This window comes from Plectropomus leopardus, chromosome 9 (assembly GCF_008729295.1).
Source record: "Plectropomus leopardus isolate mb chromosome 9, YSFRI_Pleo_2.0, whole genome shotgun sequence".
Taxonomy (NCBI): Eukaryota; Metazoa; Chordata; class Actinopteri; order Perciformes; family Serranidae; genus Plectropomus; species Plectropomus leopardus.
Window position 1 is genome coordinate 10,014,394 of NC_056471.1, and position 14,000 is coordinate 10,028,393.

At 38.9% G+C, this 14,000-nt stretch overlaps 1 protein-coding gene across 1 annotated transcript; it reads left to right on the top strand.

Annotated features, from left to right (window-relative positions):
• Positions 1-1,121: 1,121 nt before the first annotated feature.
• Positions 1,122-11,202, top strand: zgc:165573 (cysteine-rich and transmembrane domain-containing protein 1). Its single transcript, XM_042493219.1, has 3 exons — positions 1,122-1,263; positions 6,534-6,855; positions 10,157-11,202. The coding sequence occupies exons 2-3, from the start codon at positions 6,552-6,554 to the stop codon at positions 10,258-10,260; spliced, it is 408 nt and encodes a 135-aa protein (XP_042349153.1). The 5' UTR covers positions 1,122-1,263; positions 6,534-6,551; the 3' UTR covers positions 10,261-11,202.
• The last annotated feature ends 2,798 nt before the right edge of the window (positions 11,203-14,000 follow it).

The window sequence follows — 14,000 nt, forward strand, 5'->3', positions numbered from 1 at the left end:
GTGCTCCACTCTGATTTGTCACTGCCCACCTAAAAAGAGCACAGACACTGACACTGCCTGACATGTGCTATAAGGCCCCAGGGCCATAGGTCTTTCTTGTCATAACAGAAACTGAGGAGACTCAGTCACATATCAGTTTGTCTTCTAACACAACATCTTACAACTACACATACATAGTTTTGGGACCTTGAAACCCAGATAATTGTCAAGCATGTCATCAGTTTAAAGTTTCAGGCCCATTCAGGCCCTTTGCTGTAAGCTGTCCTATAAATAAAAACTTTACTTACAATGTACTTGTACCAATTTAAAAAAATATATTTTTAAGATAAATCTTACAGTGTGTTTTGGATGAAAAAACACAGAACAAGTAAAACAAATGAAATGTACAGTGTATTTAGTACATTGTCTTTAAATCACATCAAGTGATTTTACTCAGTTTAAACTGGAGGTTCTTTCTCTGAGTGGCATATGATGCTGATAATTGCATTTTCCGAAGAGAAAGGTAAAACAAAGACACTGGCAAATTATATTAGCCCACATAATAACACAACAACTCACTGTGTTTATTACAATGCAAGAATCAGCAACAACCTGCACCTCAGAGAAGAATAGACTGGGATGAGCCTGACACCTGCTGGGTGAAAACCAGTACTGCACCTTAGCCGAACAGGTGCATCAAACAGTTATGTAGTTAAATAAAAGACATCCAACATGTGTGTTGATATTTATTATTCTATTCAATTTAAAATTATTCTAACATAACAAAACGTGTGTTTTTCGATAACATGTAAATGTTGTAAATTTCCATAGGCTTATTCAATTCAGATACCATGAAAACTAGGTCACGCCTTAATGATTGACATTTATTAGTCACTCATCTTGACTATCCTCTCCCCTCTCATTTATTTCGTCACTGACTCGGTGATGTAAACCTTTTTAATCTTTTACCTTGTAGTCAGATGATCAGGAGTCATCACTTTTCCCCTACGTCTCACCTCTCATCGCTCCGTCTCGTGATTGGCCATTCCGAGCAGCGGACCTTCCCAGCAGCCAATCACATCTTTTGTTGCCCACGAGCACTCCCCGTGCCGTACCCTTCAAATGACGTCACGTCCAGCAGACGCTATACGCACTGTGTTCCTGAACACAAGAGGGTCGCCCATTGCGGTAAAAAAAAATAGCAAACACTGAAGAAAGAAGGAGTTTCTGTCTGCACATACATTGCTCTTATTTACAGTAAAACGGGATACTATTTATTCAAAGGTAGGTGGTCCACACGTCCGTAACTGTTATCTTTTATGTTTTTTTTAATAAGCGAAGTCATCATGAACTTAGGGGGCTGGAAACAGTGCTCGTGTGGGTTGTGGCCTGCAGGTGCAACTTCTATTTGGCCTATGTTAGTAACTTATAACATTTCTTAAACATTATATACATAATATAATTTAATGTTTGCGTCAAAATATACTGTCAGGCTGACCGCTAGCTACTATGGTAACGTTAATTTTAAGCTACTTATAATCAAGCTAATATGGTAATATTAAGCTAATTTCAAACTAGCTTAATAACCGAGCTCAAATTGACGTTATGCGGCTAAATGTCACTTTAATTTGTTGCAACAAAGACTTTGGTTACTGTAAATGGTGTATTTGTGTTGGTATCAGTTTGTCGTGACTTGGCTCAGTCTTTGTGTTTGCCTTTGTGTGTGTTTGTGTGAGAAAGCTGTGGTTCTGATTCTTCCTAATTAGGTCCAATGGGGTGTCTTCATATAGGATGCAGGGAAAGTAAACACAGGCTGCCAGGCTACAGAGCTGCTGTGCAACACGGCCTGTGAAAGCACAGTCTCAGTAAAATGAAGCTCTTATTGTAAAATAGGCCAACATAGACCTGTGCTTTAGATCTTGCTTTTTAGACCACGGTTTTAGAGAAAAAAACATGTGTCAACACAGGAATACACTACGTTTTTGTTTGTCTTGGGCAGCATTAAGGGATTTCAGCTGCATTTTAGTTGTGCAACCCTGTATTGTGACAATAACTGAATGAAATGAAAGCTGACACCACATGGTCATTTTCATCAGTACAATACATTTTATGTTAAAAGCTCTATGTAAAGGGAACTTGTTAAACAATGCAAGTTCTCCCAGTATCCTATCAGATCATGGTGTTTGGTATTTACTGTATGTCGGTTTAACAAAAGCTCATGCTAGCAGCCCTGACCGGGTTTACAGAGTTCAGATTTCCTTGATCAGGTACCTTGCTTTGCCCCAGTCTATAGAGGTATTGTTATGATTAAGGATATACAACTTCCACATGTCAAGTGGCTTTTTTTTTTTATTACACATTGTATATTGACGGCATTATAATAACATAGGTCAGTGAACTGACTGCACCTGTTTACTCCTTTGTTGATATATGCCATGCCATTGTCAGGCGGCTTTACTGGATTCAGAGACGTCTCCAGTGCACAGTCCATGTCTGTGTCTGTGATCTTATCACCATGATATTGTTGTGGAAACATTGCCTGAGCTCACTCACTTATTCCTACAGTCGAACAGGGGAAAACAAATGACAAACATGCAAATGAACATCCAGCCAGACAGCAAACACACACACGCGACTGTGCAAGCCTTCATAGGAGAGGCGAAACCTGTAAATCACTTCACATCATAACTTAATCTGATACCAAGGACTGTTGCAGATTTATATGGGTACAATAAAGGTAATGTGTCCTACAAGGTGCACTTTGATGCTTTAGACATCCTTATTGGTGTCAGATTACTGATCACTGTTAAGGTCAGTTAGAAAGAAGCCCTTTCTCAGCCTTTAGCCAGTAATGTAACACTCTCTAGTTACAAATGACTTATGAGGTAGAACAAATATCCCACAGCTATCAAAAGCCTCTCTGTTAACAAAGAGAGTATGAGAAAGATCTGATAATTGTGTTATTTTACTACTCCTTGCTGCCTTAAGGTACAACAAAAACAAACCATCAGGGATCACTCTGTTCTTCCCTGAGCACAGTAACCATAGTTACAGAGGCCTTGCCATCTGTCAGCAGCTTTAAGAACACAATCAAGTAGTGAAATGTCCAGCTGTCTTCAAAAAAGCACTGACCAGAGAAGCTTACTGCTCCTGATGATGTAATTGTGAATTACTACAGCATTAGCAGTTGTATTTCTTCTGTTTTCCCCTGGATCTAGAAAATCATACACGCTCATGGTATTAAGAAATTCCTATTAAAGGGACACGATTTTTAACCAGCTTTGTATCAAAACAACGTGAGTAATACATGTAGATAAACTGTAGTAAACCCCCCCCACCACCTAACCAGTGCTTAGATACATATAGAAACATATTTTAAAGACCTGTTTATTTGTTATAGCGAGAGCTTGTGGACGGGACGTGGGTTTCATACTGCTTCCTGCCCAGTGAAAAAACTGAGATCAAATGGCAAAACTAAAGTTGAGTTGCATATCTCTTACCTTAAATGTTTGCAGAAACATGTTTTAGCTTAAAGTTTAACTGTAATACGAGATCATTTGTTACCAGCTAGTCAACATTGTGTTGAACTTCACATTATTACACCTACTCACCACCATTTATTAGTCTGACATGGCACAGTGAAATCAGGTAGTTGTAGGTTTTCTACCTTTTGAGCAAAAGTCAATGGCACAGTCCTTTTTTTTTCGCCAGTCATCTAGTAAAAAGTATTGGCATCTCTCCTCTGCATAGATTTATCCTTCTGCCTAGTTTTATGTGAGGACCTTTTTATATTTGTTAAATACTTCTCTAAATGTAACCTTATAACACTACTCGTGGGCCATCCTTGATCCTGGTTATTAATGATATTATCAGATTAGGTTATCAAATAGATAAAAATCAGTTGTACTTTGAACCCAATAAATGCATTGTTGTTTTTTCCAGTACAGAAAAAAGCATTGGCAACTGATTTTTATTCCACCAATTCGAGATATGTCTCGTGACGCAATTCATTGTACAGCTACTGCATTGCTTTGTTATAGGCAAAAGATTGGATGTGGCTGAAGAAGCTGAACAGAAATGAGTCTTGAGTGCTATTTAGATGTTTATAGTGTACATATACAACGTGACAGAGGAATCCTGGGAGAGGCTGAGCAGTGATGTAGTTTTCCATCTGGCCCACTGTCCTTTGTTGTGGCTGTTCTACATGACCAAATCCAGTGATGAAGGCAAACATGAGGGTTGTGATGTACCCGGATTTGTCTTCTCAGAAGCAATTAGTTGCAGGGTGGGAAATGCACTTCCTTCTCAGGACGTCTTTAGAGGAACAAATAACCTTAAGACTCCAAAGCTGATCTCTTACATTTGATTTAAACAGCCTACAAATTACAACAGTTCTGGGATCAGCGAAAGTATCAAAATCTTTCATTTCCCGTGTTATGTTTGTTCACAAAGAAACCACAAATGTGTGACTGTTGTTTTACTTGTCACCTTTCACATGTTTGTGTCACTCAGTAGAATGGAAGTGTGAAGTATAACCAGTACAGAGCTGTTTGGTCGCTGCACTCTCTTTCTCTTTCCCATGGTTCATTTTGATTAGCCTCACCCTGCACACTGTGAAGCTGACTCCTCTATTTGTAAAAATCTGTGTGTGAACAGCAAGAAAGTGGTGCTTATCTCTGGCAGGGCTGATGTGGGTTGTGGCTGACTATTGACTCATAAGACAAACAAGCAAAAAATAAAAAACACTGTGCTTGTCTTCCCTGTGTGTCTGTGGTTGTTTACCATGTGAGACTGCAAAGACATAGAATTGCAGATGAGTTGAGGGATTAAGGAGCAGCTATATGCCCTGTACGTTTCTGTGCTGGGAAAGTGTTGCATCATTTTTGTGCCTGCCTGAAAATGTTCTGTTCTTATACCAGGACCCAGAGGAATTCATTGTTTAATGTGACTCTTGAGGCTGAATTACATACGCACGTGCACGCACGCACACACACACACACACACACACACGTTCACTAAAATAGAAAGATAACTACAAACTGATGATGGACTGTTGTTTCAGCTTTAACGTATATTATATTAGAAATGGGAATGGAGAACCGGTTACAGTAAAGAACCGGTTCTAGATTGTCTGATCCCTCAGTCATATGCCTCTGAGCTTATCAGTTTATTTTATTGTTGCCAGCATGTTTTCCCGACAGTTGCACGTTGCAAAACAGTGACCGCTGCTTTCTAAACGAGCAGTGAGTCTGTTACTGAGGGTAAACAGAGTGCTCCAGGGATGACAGATTTTGTACGCCAATGTGGAAGTAAGCGTCCGCCGTCTGGCCACTTGAAAAAGCCCGTGGGATTTTTTAAATTGGATTTTGGATTATTGCAGAAAGTATGTTCAGTTGCAAAGAAAAGTTTATGATACTTGTATATTTTGTTCAGCAAGATAATCTTCACAAATGAACACCGCTTTAAGATTTTTGAAGCCTAAATGCAATTGTCAGAGGTAAAAAGCTAACATTAGGCAATAAGCGAACAACACCACAATCCCATGACTAAAAACCTCTACCTTAACGGGGCAGTAGAGCCATGTTTGGCGTGATGATGTTCCATAGTTTCTTTTCGTCACTTGTTAGCAACTTGCCTTTTTATAAGACACACAAAGGCTTTAAAATTCGCAAGTTAGGCATTTAATTTTATTTTGTATAATAAAACATGAAAGTCTCTGAATCTTGTGTTAACCACAGACCTTCTTTCACCAAAAGCCCTTTAACAAAACCCATTGACTTGAAACAAGGGAACTGGGAATGTTAAAATGCAAACACATTTCTGAGTTGTATGACTTTTTCCAAGAGCCCTCTATATCCACTATAGTAGCACTACACTGGCAGACTTAGCCGACTTTTCCTATGACTAAGGACAACTATATAAATATCCTGTCAAATATTCTGTCATTTCATCTTCACTGTGTTCAGACTCAGAAATAATAAAACAGTTGCAATAACACTGGGTGCTTGCACTGGGAACACTTTTTTTCCCACACGGAAAATTGATGTGGAATCAATAAGGAAATCAATACAAAAATCAGACTGAGAGGCTGAATCAATAATGGCACTGTTACTAGTAAAATCTTATTGATTCTCATTCCTATAATATATAATCACTTCAAAATGTGTAAACTTTTAAAGTTGTAAAATAAAAACCAATGTGTGTAGTTATAGTGTGTACAGTTAAGTTAAACTCACATGTAAATGTATATTTAAATCATTGTAATATACCTGAAGGTATTTAAAGTATGCAGAATATTTAGCCAGTCCTCTACAAACTATATCTGCATTGAAGCAGAAAAACAAGTTGTACTAACCGCTAATATGTGTCATATGGCACTTGGTAGTGACTTGTATTATTTTGTATTCTTCACATTTGACATTGTTCCTGAAATTGGTGAATATAAAGTACACACATCCTCCACTTCTCACTTCTGTAGTGTTTACTTAGCAGAGTACTTAAAACAAAAAAGAAGTTGTTATTTAACACGTCACTTCTGTTTTCTTGTTATTCAGGTGATTGTTCAACCAAAGATGAATTTTGAGCAGCCCCCTCCGTACCCCGGCAGTGGCCCCACTGCTCCAGGCTACCCAGCCCAGGGCCCACCTCCACAGGGATACCCGCCTCAGGGTTATCCTCCACAGGGATACCCTGTGAACATGGAGCAGCCTAATCCATCTTACCCTAACTACCCTGCCGGACCAATGGGTCCCGGAGGTCCTTATCCTGGCCCCGGACAGCCTCCCTATGGGTACCCTGGACAACCAAATCCACAGTTTGGTTGGCAGGGGGGACCCCCTCCTGGGCCTATGTACGGGGAAGCTCCCAAAAACACAGGTGAGCAATACGACACGCCAGAGATTGATTCAAATGAGTATGGTATTCATAACGGTGTCAGAGCAGAATTGTTAGAAGACCACTGGTGATGTGAGAAGTGTTGTCTTGAAGGACATGTGCTGACTGGGAATAGTAAAGCCAAAGAACTGTGAAAAGGTTATTGAATCCAGGCTTTGTCAGGTTGCCAAAATCAGCAGTCCCATTATGAAGACATTCTGTGACACTGACACAGTACAACAGGCTCTTATACTTTACCTTTGACCAAAAAGTGCCCACTGTTTGTCATGTTTTTCCGACTGTGTCACTGTTTTCATTCAGAATGAATTGGTTTTAACTTGAAGTAGAGCTGCATCTGGAGCGTTTCAACAGCCCACTAGCTAGTCTGTTAGCAGCTTTCCTAACAGCTGATCACCAATAGCTGTGTGAGTTATTACAGTGTTATCTAAAAGACTAGACCACACTGACTTTGGTTTTGATCATGCTGTGTTGTGAGATGTTTGTTTTTTTTTTAATGCAGTAAAAACATTTTAGCAGGTAGTGATTCATGATATATATTGTCTTCTATCACAGTAGCATTTAGCGGTGTCCTCGTCATTATATGATACTTCTCCAGCAAGACAATCTGAGCTGAGGTGGTGGAGGTCTTTTACTGTGCAACAGAAATCTAAAAGTTATCTATGCGGAGGGGATCCTTACACGGTGTTCTCAAAATCTGAACAAGTAGTTGTTTGCATGAAAGTTATATTATACAATATAATGCCACGTTTTGGATTTTGGATATTTTTGGGTGCTACAGGTCTTCAAAACCTCTGCTGGTCACACCTTGCAGTTTGTAGCAGTCTGCCTTTAGCAGGGTTACCCAAAGTTGGCAGGCCAAAAGATTAGATAGATAGATAGATAGATAGATAGATAGATAGATAGATAGATAGATAGCTGTTTATGCTTTATCATTTTTTTGTAAGGTTAAAAGGCTCTATAAATATTTAGACTGCCTAATTTTGCTCATTGTTACACTGTCCTAGCTTACAAGGACACATGAATAAACAGGAGACACCATAATGGTATTAAACTGTGACCAGTGAAAATTTCCTGTTATTTTTATTATCAATTAATCTGCCATTTATTTTCTAGAATAATTGATTGTTTATTTGCTTTATAAAACAAAAGAAAGTAGTAAAAAATACCCATGGCAATTTTCTTACAGCGAAATATATCTTGAAATTGCAAACACATAGAGCATTCATTCTTAAGGATTGAGACAAAACCTTTATTTATTTGTAATAATAATAATAATTATTATTATTATTTTTAATTTTGTGCTTCAATTAGGCTGGTAAAATATATTTAAAAGAACAAAGTCTAGATTATAAAACCTTATAATGGACCAAGCTTTCATGTTGGATGTCAGATCTGATGGAGTTGACGTCTGACGGAGCTGACAAAAAATTATGTATTTATTAATTTCACAGAAGTTGTTAATAGCCATTTTGTTTTTCCAAGTTGCTTAAAGTTCTCTTAATACTTATCGAAGTACTAATTTAAAAAAAAAAGAATTATTTAGTTTTGATTTACAAAGGCTACAAAGTTGGGACGTTGATTGAGACACACCTAATTACAATATTACTAACAAGAATCTGGGACAGATCTTAAAAGGGACAACATTTTCACAAAACATATATTTTAAAACCAATTTGATTGCAACAGTACATTTTTACACCAATGTCATCAGTGCGTAGTTTGAGGTTTAGATTTTGAACACATGTTGTAATTGTGTTAGTTGTAAAGTCTGGGTCAAGGGTGCTTTCAAGTTAGAAGTTAAAGAAATGAAAGCTGATCAAAATAGTTTGTAAATCTGATCTATTTCATTAATGCAAATGCTTTAAAAATAATGTCTCTCCACTTAAACGGAATTATGAGTCCATAAGTTATTTAATTTTTTTTTTCTCTCTTTTTGGAAGAGCATGATTTGTCCCAATTCTGAAGAATGGGTGAGAGAGAAGTGAGATATTCACTTCACTGTAATGTCAAACAAGGACAGGAACAAAATTTTCACAGCTGGGAGGCTGGCCCCAGCAAATGTTTTTCCTAAAAAAAAACACTTAAATGTTTTATCAGTTATCAAAGTAGTTGCCCATTCATTTTCTGTCTTTTGAATAATTGATTGGTGATTGAATTGTATCAGCATTTGGGACAGCAAACATGCAACACCTGTCAGCTTGTAGAGGAGGCAAATTCATGTTAAAAAAAACTGCAAAGTCATGCCAGGCCTAAGATAAAAAAAGGTGTGTCTATGCAGTAGCACCTCCAAAGTGAGCATCCGGGATGGAGTGTAGCGCAAGCTGTGAAACAAAAAAAGCACACATGGTGTGGTAAAATATTCAAAATGAATATGCAAAGAGAACGGCGTAGCTTCCAGAGAACACAGTTAACACCTTTATGTATTAAAGTGAGTAGCGAGGTGTTAATGCTCGTGTAGCTGACTCAAGATAAGCCTCCTCTGCTTGATCAAAGGAGAGTGTTCTGCTGCTTCAAGTTATCTCGCTGTAGACATTCATTATTTAATAGTGGCCAATTATTAACCAGTCATATCATTATCAGAGTCCAGCGTGATAAGTGATCAGCTAGCTCCACTTAATCTTGTGACCAGGAGCCGGTCACTGTGGTAACACTCACCTATGTCATCATGAGTCACTGCGGCTGGTGGTTAAAAGCTGGACGACTGTTTCCTTCCACATGAATGATTAATCATAAAAACAAGGAAGGGGAGATGTATTCATTCAGGCGTGGCGTTTGACTTGTTTTTGTATTGTGTGTGGAACAGATGGTAAACTTCACATATGGGTAACGTTATCCTTTCACATGACGTATTTAGATGTATTGACCGAAGGTGGAGCAAAAGCTGCTGCTGTACATGTGAAGGGAAATGCGTTTGGAGCATGGAGGTGTGGAGATCTGAAAGCTCTCATTTCATTGGTTTAATGATACCTCAAAGCAGTGCGAATGTTACTCAACTGTAACGCTGTCTGATCATGGCTTTGAGCTGCTATGGCATTACCATGGTGACGTGCCACCCATGATGAACGTAATTAGAGGAAAATCAGAACAGCCATAGTTACACTTGAGCTCACCGCTGAAGACTTGACGGTGAATTATCTCTGGTTTTCGCGCGATTTCAGGAAAGGAATCCCTAATTGCTTTCTTTAAATTGTCTGCCCACCCCCCACCCCCCTTCTTTATATCACCTTGTCGACCCTGTTTCTTTTCTCCTGCGCTTCTTTATCTCTCCTTTTTTTCACTCCAGTGTACGTGGTGGAGGACAGGAGAAGAGACGACAGAGGAGACACATGCCTGACAGCCTGCTGGACAGCTCTATGTTGCTGCTGTCTTTGGGACATGCTCACATAACTACTCCCCAACCGTTTGTCCCCATTACCCCCTTGCCCCCCATTTCAGTGCCTCGAAACCCCATCAACCCTCCTCCCCTCCCCCTCAATATCCCTCAGACCCTCGCACTCCCTTGAAATCACCCCTCCGTTTCCTCTACAAGTCTTTTTGCTCGTCTATAAATAAAAGCCTCGATCCCATATGGAAGTTTCTGTCCGGAGCCACTTACTCTACCTTGATGTGAAGTCCTCAGCGCTGACTGACTGACTGACTGACTCTGTCCAGGGGCTACTCTGTAGCAGCTTGTAACTAAGCTTCTAAACATAACCTGAATATCAGGCTCTTCACTGTAATTTAACACCAATACATCACAGGCACAGATGCGCACACACACCAAGGTAAATGCACACACATGCACACGCACACAGATACAATATACTTGGATCTCAGGCTCATCTAGTGTGAGGCTCTTTGGCACTTTATGACGAATACCTCTGTAAGATACTACTCCTGCCTGCCCTGTTAACCATCTCCAACCATTCTTAACCCTCCCCATCTTCAGCTGTGCTACCCTCCATCACCAAGGCTAACCCCTTAACCTGGCTGTTAATGAGCCACAGGGCGCTCTTAAGAAGCTGATGCTTGAAATGTATTCATTTGCATAAAAGCTGTTTTTGGCGAACGTATGTCTTCAGGTGGAATCAATAAATGGAATGCATTTTTAAAGATGACAGAGATTTATGTTTGATTGCTGTTAACAGTCGATGGCCGAAATTTTTTTTTCATGGTGATCTTGATATGAGAAAAAAATATTCCAATGTCATTTTTATTACATACCTTGGAGATAAAACTGAAAATAAGAAAAAAAAAAAGGTTGTGATCGATTAACAGAAGAAACCAAATGACCTGTCAGATGCCTTTTTGCTTTGGATGAGAAACTTGCATTACAATAAATTAATCCCTGAAATGGAAGGCTCTGTCATTTGTGTGTATTTGGTGGATTGCAGCGTGTGTGTTAGTGTGAGGGAGGTTAAAGGAGAGTAAGGAGTATAGATCAGTGTGCTGTAGCCGCTGGGGCCAGGCCGAGTCCATTCAGCTATTTATAACTCAGCTGGGAGTGCAGGATGTTGGTTGCAACATGGCTGTCTGCCTCATGTGTTAACATAATGTTTCCAAGTGAAATTCCTGAACTGGAGACAGAACATTAGAGGATGTGTTGTGGCCTTTTAATGCACAGTATTTAAAAGGCAGTGGTGAAAAGTATGTTGTTCTGTATTGGTTGTAGGAACTTCACTTGAGTATTTTTTTTAAAAAAAAGTCATAGTACAGCATGTCACAAAAAGTCAGTATAATATGATAAAAATTCTAAAAAAAGTAATGTCTTTCAATAAGGCTGAAGGCTGAAAATGACGTCATAGTATAGCATGTTGAAAAAAGTCAAAAAATGTCATGATATAGCAACGTCGAAACAATGGCTAGAAGTGACATAGTTTCATGGTCTGGAGGGTTTGTTATATTGCGGACTTTGTTTTTGGGATTTCTGTTTTTTAGTTTGTCCTTGTTTCTAGTGACTGATGTTCTTTTTCCTGTTTTATTTTGTATTTTTACTCCTTGTGTGTCACCTGTTCTGTCTCTCTATCTCTCTGCGGTTAAATACCTCTTTTTGCTTAGGAAGGTTCCTAACTGAGTGGGATGAACCCGAAGTAGCTGAGCGGCTGCCATGATAAGAGCTCTCCTAATATTAAGAAAAGGTGTTACAATGCTTCTTTTATACCCTGCATTCCAATACTCATACTACCATACTATTTAGTATGGCAGAAGATTTAGTATGTCCCAATATGAAGTATGTGAAATGCAGTTGCCAAAAATACCAGGATGTCCTACTATATCCGGCTGCATTTTGCAGTATGCAAGCCAGTATGCTTTTCTGGCTATTTTTACCCACAATTCTCTGCGCAGCTCCAGATTCCTTACATCTTGAGAGCTGGGTGACAGCTGACAGAAGCCGCAATGATGAATGACGGCGCAATCAAGTGACTGATGACCAGTCACATGGTAATAATAGCAATATATATTGTTTAGGTGAACATAAAAAATCTTGCAGATAACCACCAACAAAAATAAATGAAAATAGCAACTACAGACAAATGCATTATAGGCTAATAAAACAAATATATAATGTTAGAATTCACAATGTATGCAGTTATAACTTAAAGGTTAAACCACGTTAAGTAACAATAGCAGAGCTCTCCAGGTTAACCTCTGAACTTTGACCCTCTTTCTCATATAACTGTTACCATGGAGATAAATCAAACCGCCATTCACCAAACTCAACAGAGACAGAGTGCAGTATTATGAAGAAGTAGTATGTCCTAATTGTGTGCATACTGCATGCAACAATACATACTTTGCAAGGTCAGCCATAGTACCTACTAAAAGAAAAAAGAATTACTATGCGATTCAGGATGCACCCATAATCTCATTTAGCATGGGATACACCAGACCACCCTTTACCAAAGGAGAGGAGAGAATCTGCCCCACAGTTCTTTGTAGTGACAACTTTTAAATTGATGTGCGACATCGGCCGCTATTTGGGGAATCAACTGTTAGATGACATCATAGATCCACAGTCTCTATGAGCCTAATAACTTTAAAACAAGATCACATCAACATGGAGCTGTTTACTGATCTGATTCTTAAGCTTTATACACTATATACTATATAGGCTCATAATCACATTTTTGCCCTGAATTTAGGCTACCATCACATCTGAAACGTAGGAATAATCATATGTACAGTAGTGGATCTAACATGTTGTACATATTTTCATATTTATTAGGCTATTTTCACAAAATCATATAAGTATTCATGACAATATATATGAGGGAAAGGAGGCTGAGTGTGAGCAACCACCTTGTGTGACTAAGTTAAGTTTTACTTCTAGGACTGGGAGCCAATATTTCTCTTTATTTTTAATTCTCACCTAATAATATTTTAATATTGTAATATTTTACACCGGGTTGTCCTCATTTAGCTTTTATAACGTACATTAAACAACGTGGTGAGTACGCATGGAGCAAAGTAGGCCTGATTAAGAATTATAATGATAGCAATAATAAGATTAATAATAATAATAATTATAGGCTAGTCATGATAATAATATTAATACTCAGTGTTTATAGCACAATTTAAAAGATCCACATTGCAAAGGGATTGAAGAGGGCAGCAAATAAAGTTTCTAAAAGAAAACACAAATAAAACAATTACAAAATGAAACCCTTTTTGCTGCATAAAAACAGTGAGGATGTGCTTTTCCACATCCGCTGTCGCATCATCACAGAGCTGAGGAGAAGTGCAGTCGGATTCTCCACCGAGATCGCCTTTTCCTAAGTCCTTATGAATTCTCCATCACATCTTTCCTTGACCTTGTGATGTTTTCTCTGGAAGTTCAGGAAAAGTGGTTAGGAAAGGAGATTATTTGAACTTTTTGACTGCAGCCTCTGTCTCTCTCCCTGTCTCAGTGTTTCCCTTATTCTGTGTCCCTCTGTCTCTGTTTCCCTGATTTGTTTCACCTGTGTGATCAGTCTTGTCTGTCCTTCCCTGTTAGTCTGCCCTGCACACCTGTTTCTGTTCAAGTCTCGTTTGCTTCAGCCTAGTGATTCCAGTCACACCTTCTTTAGTTAACCAATCCCTGTGTTTCCCTCCTGCTCCTGTGTCCACATACCCAGCTGTGTGTCATTTTCTTGATTAGTTCCTTTCTG

Excerpts from the sequence above, each read along its gene's own strand:
- zgc:165573 (XM_042493219.1), top strand. The coding sequence starts at position 6,552 with ATGAATTTTGAGCAGCCCCCTCCGTACCCCGGCAGTGGCCCCACTGCT. Across the intron at positions 6,856-10,156 it reads GGAAGCTCCCAAAAACACAG|TGTACGTGGTGGAGGACAGG; the intron begins GTGAGCAATACG and ends TTTTCACTCCAG.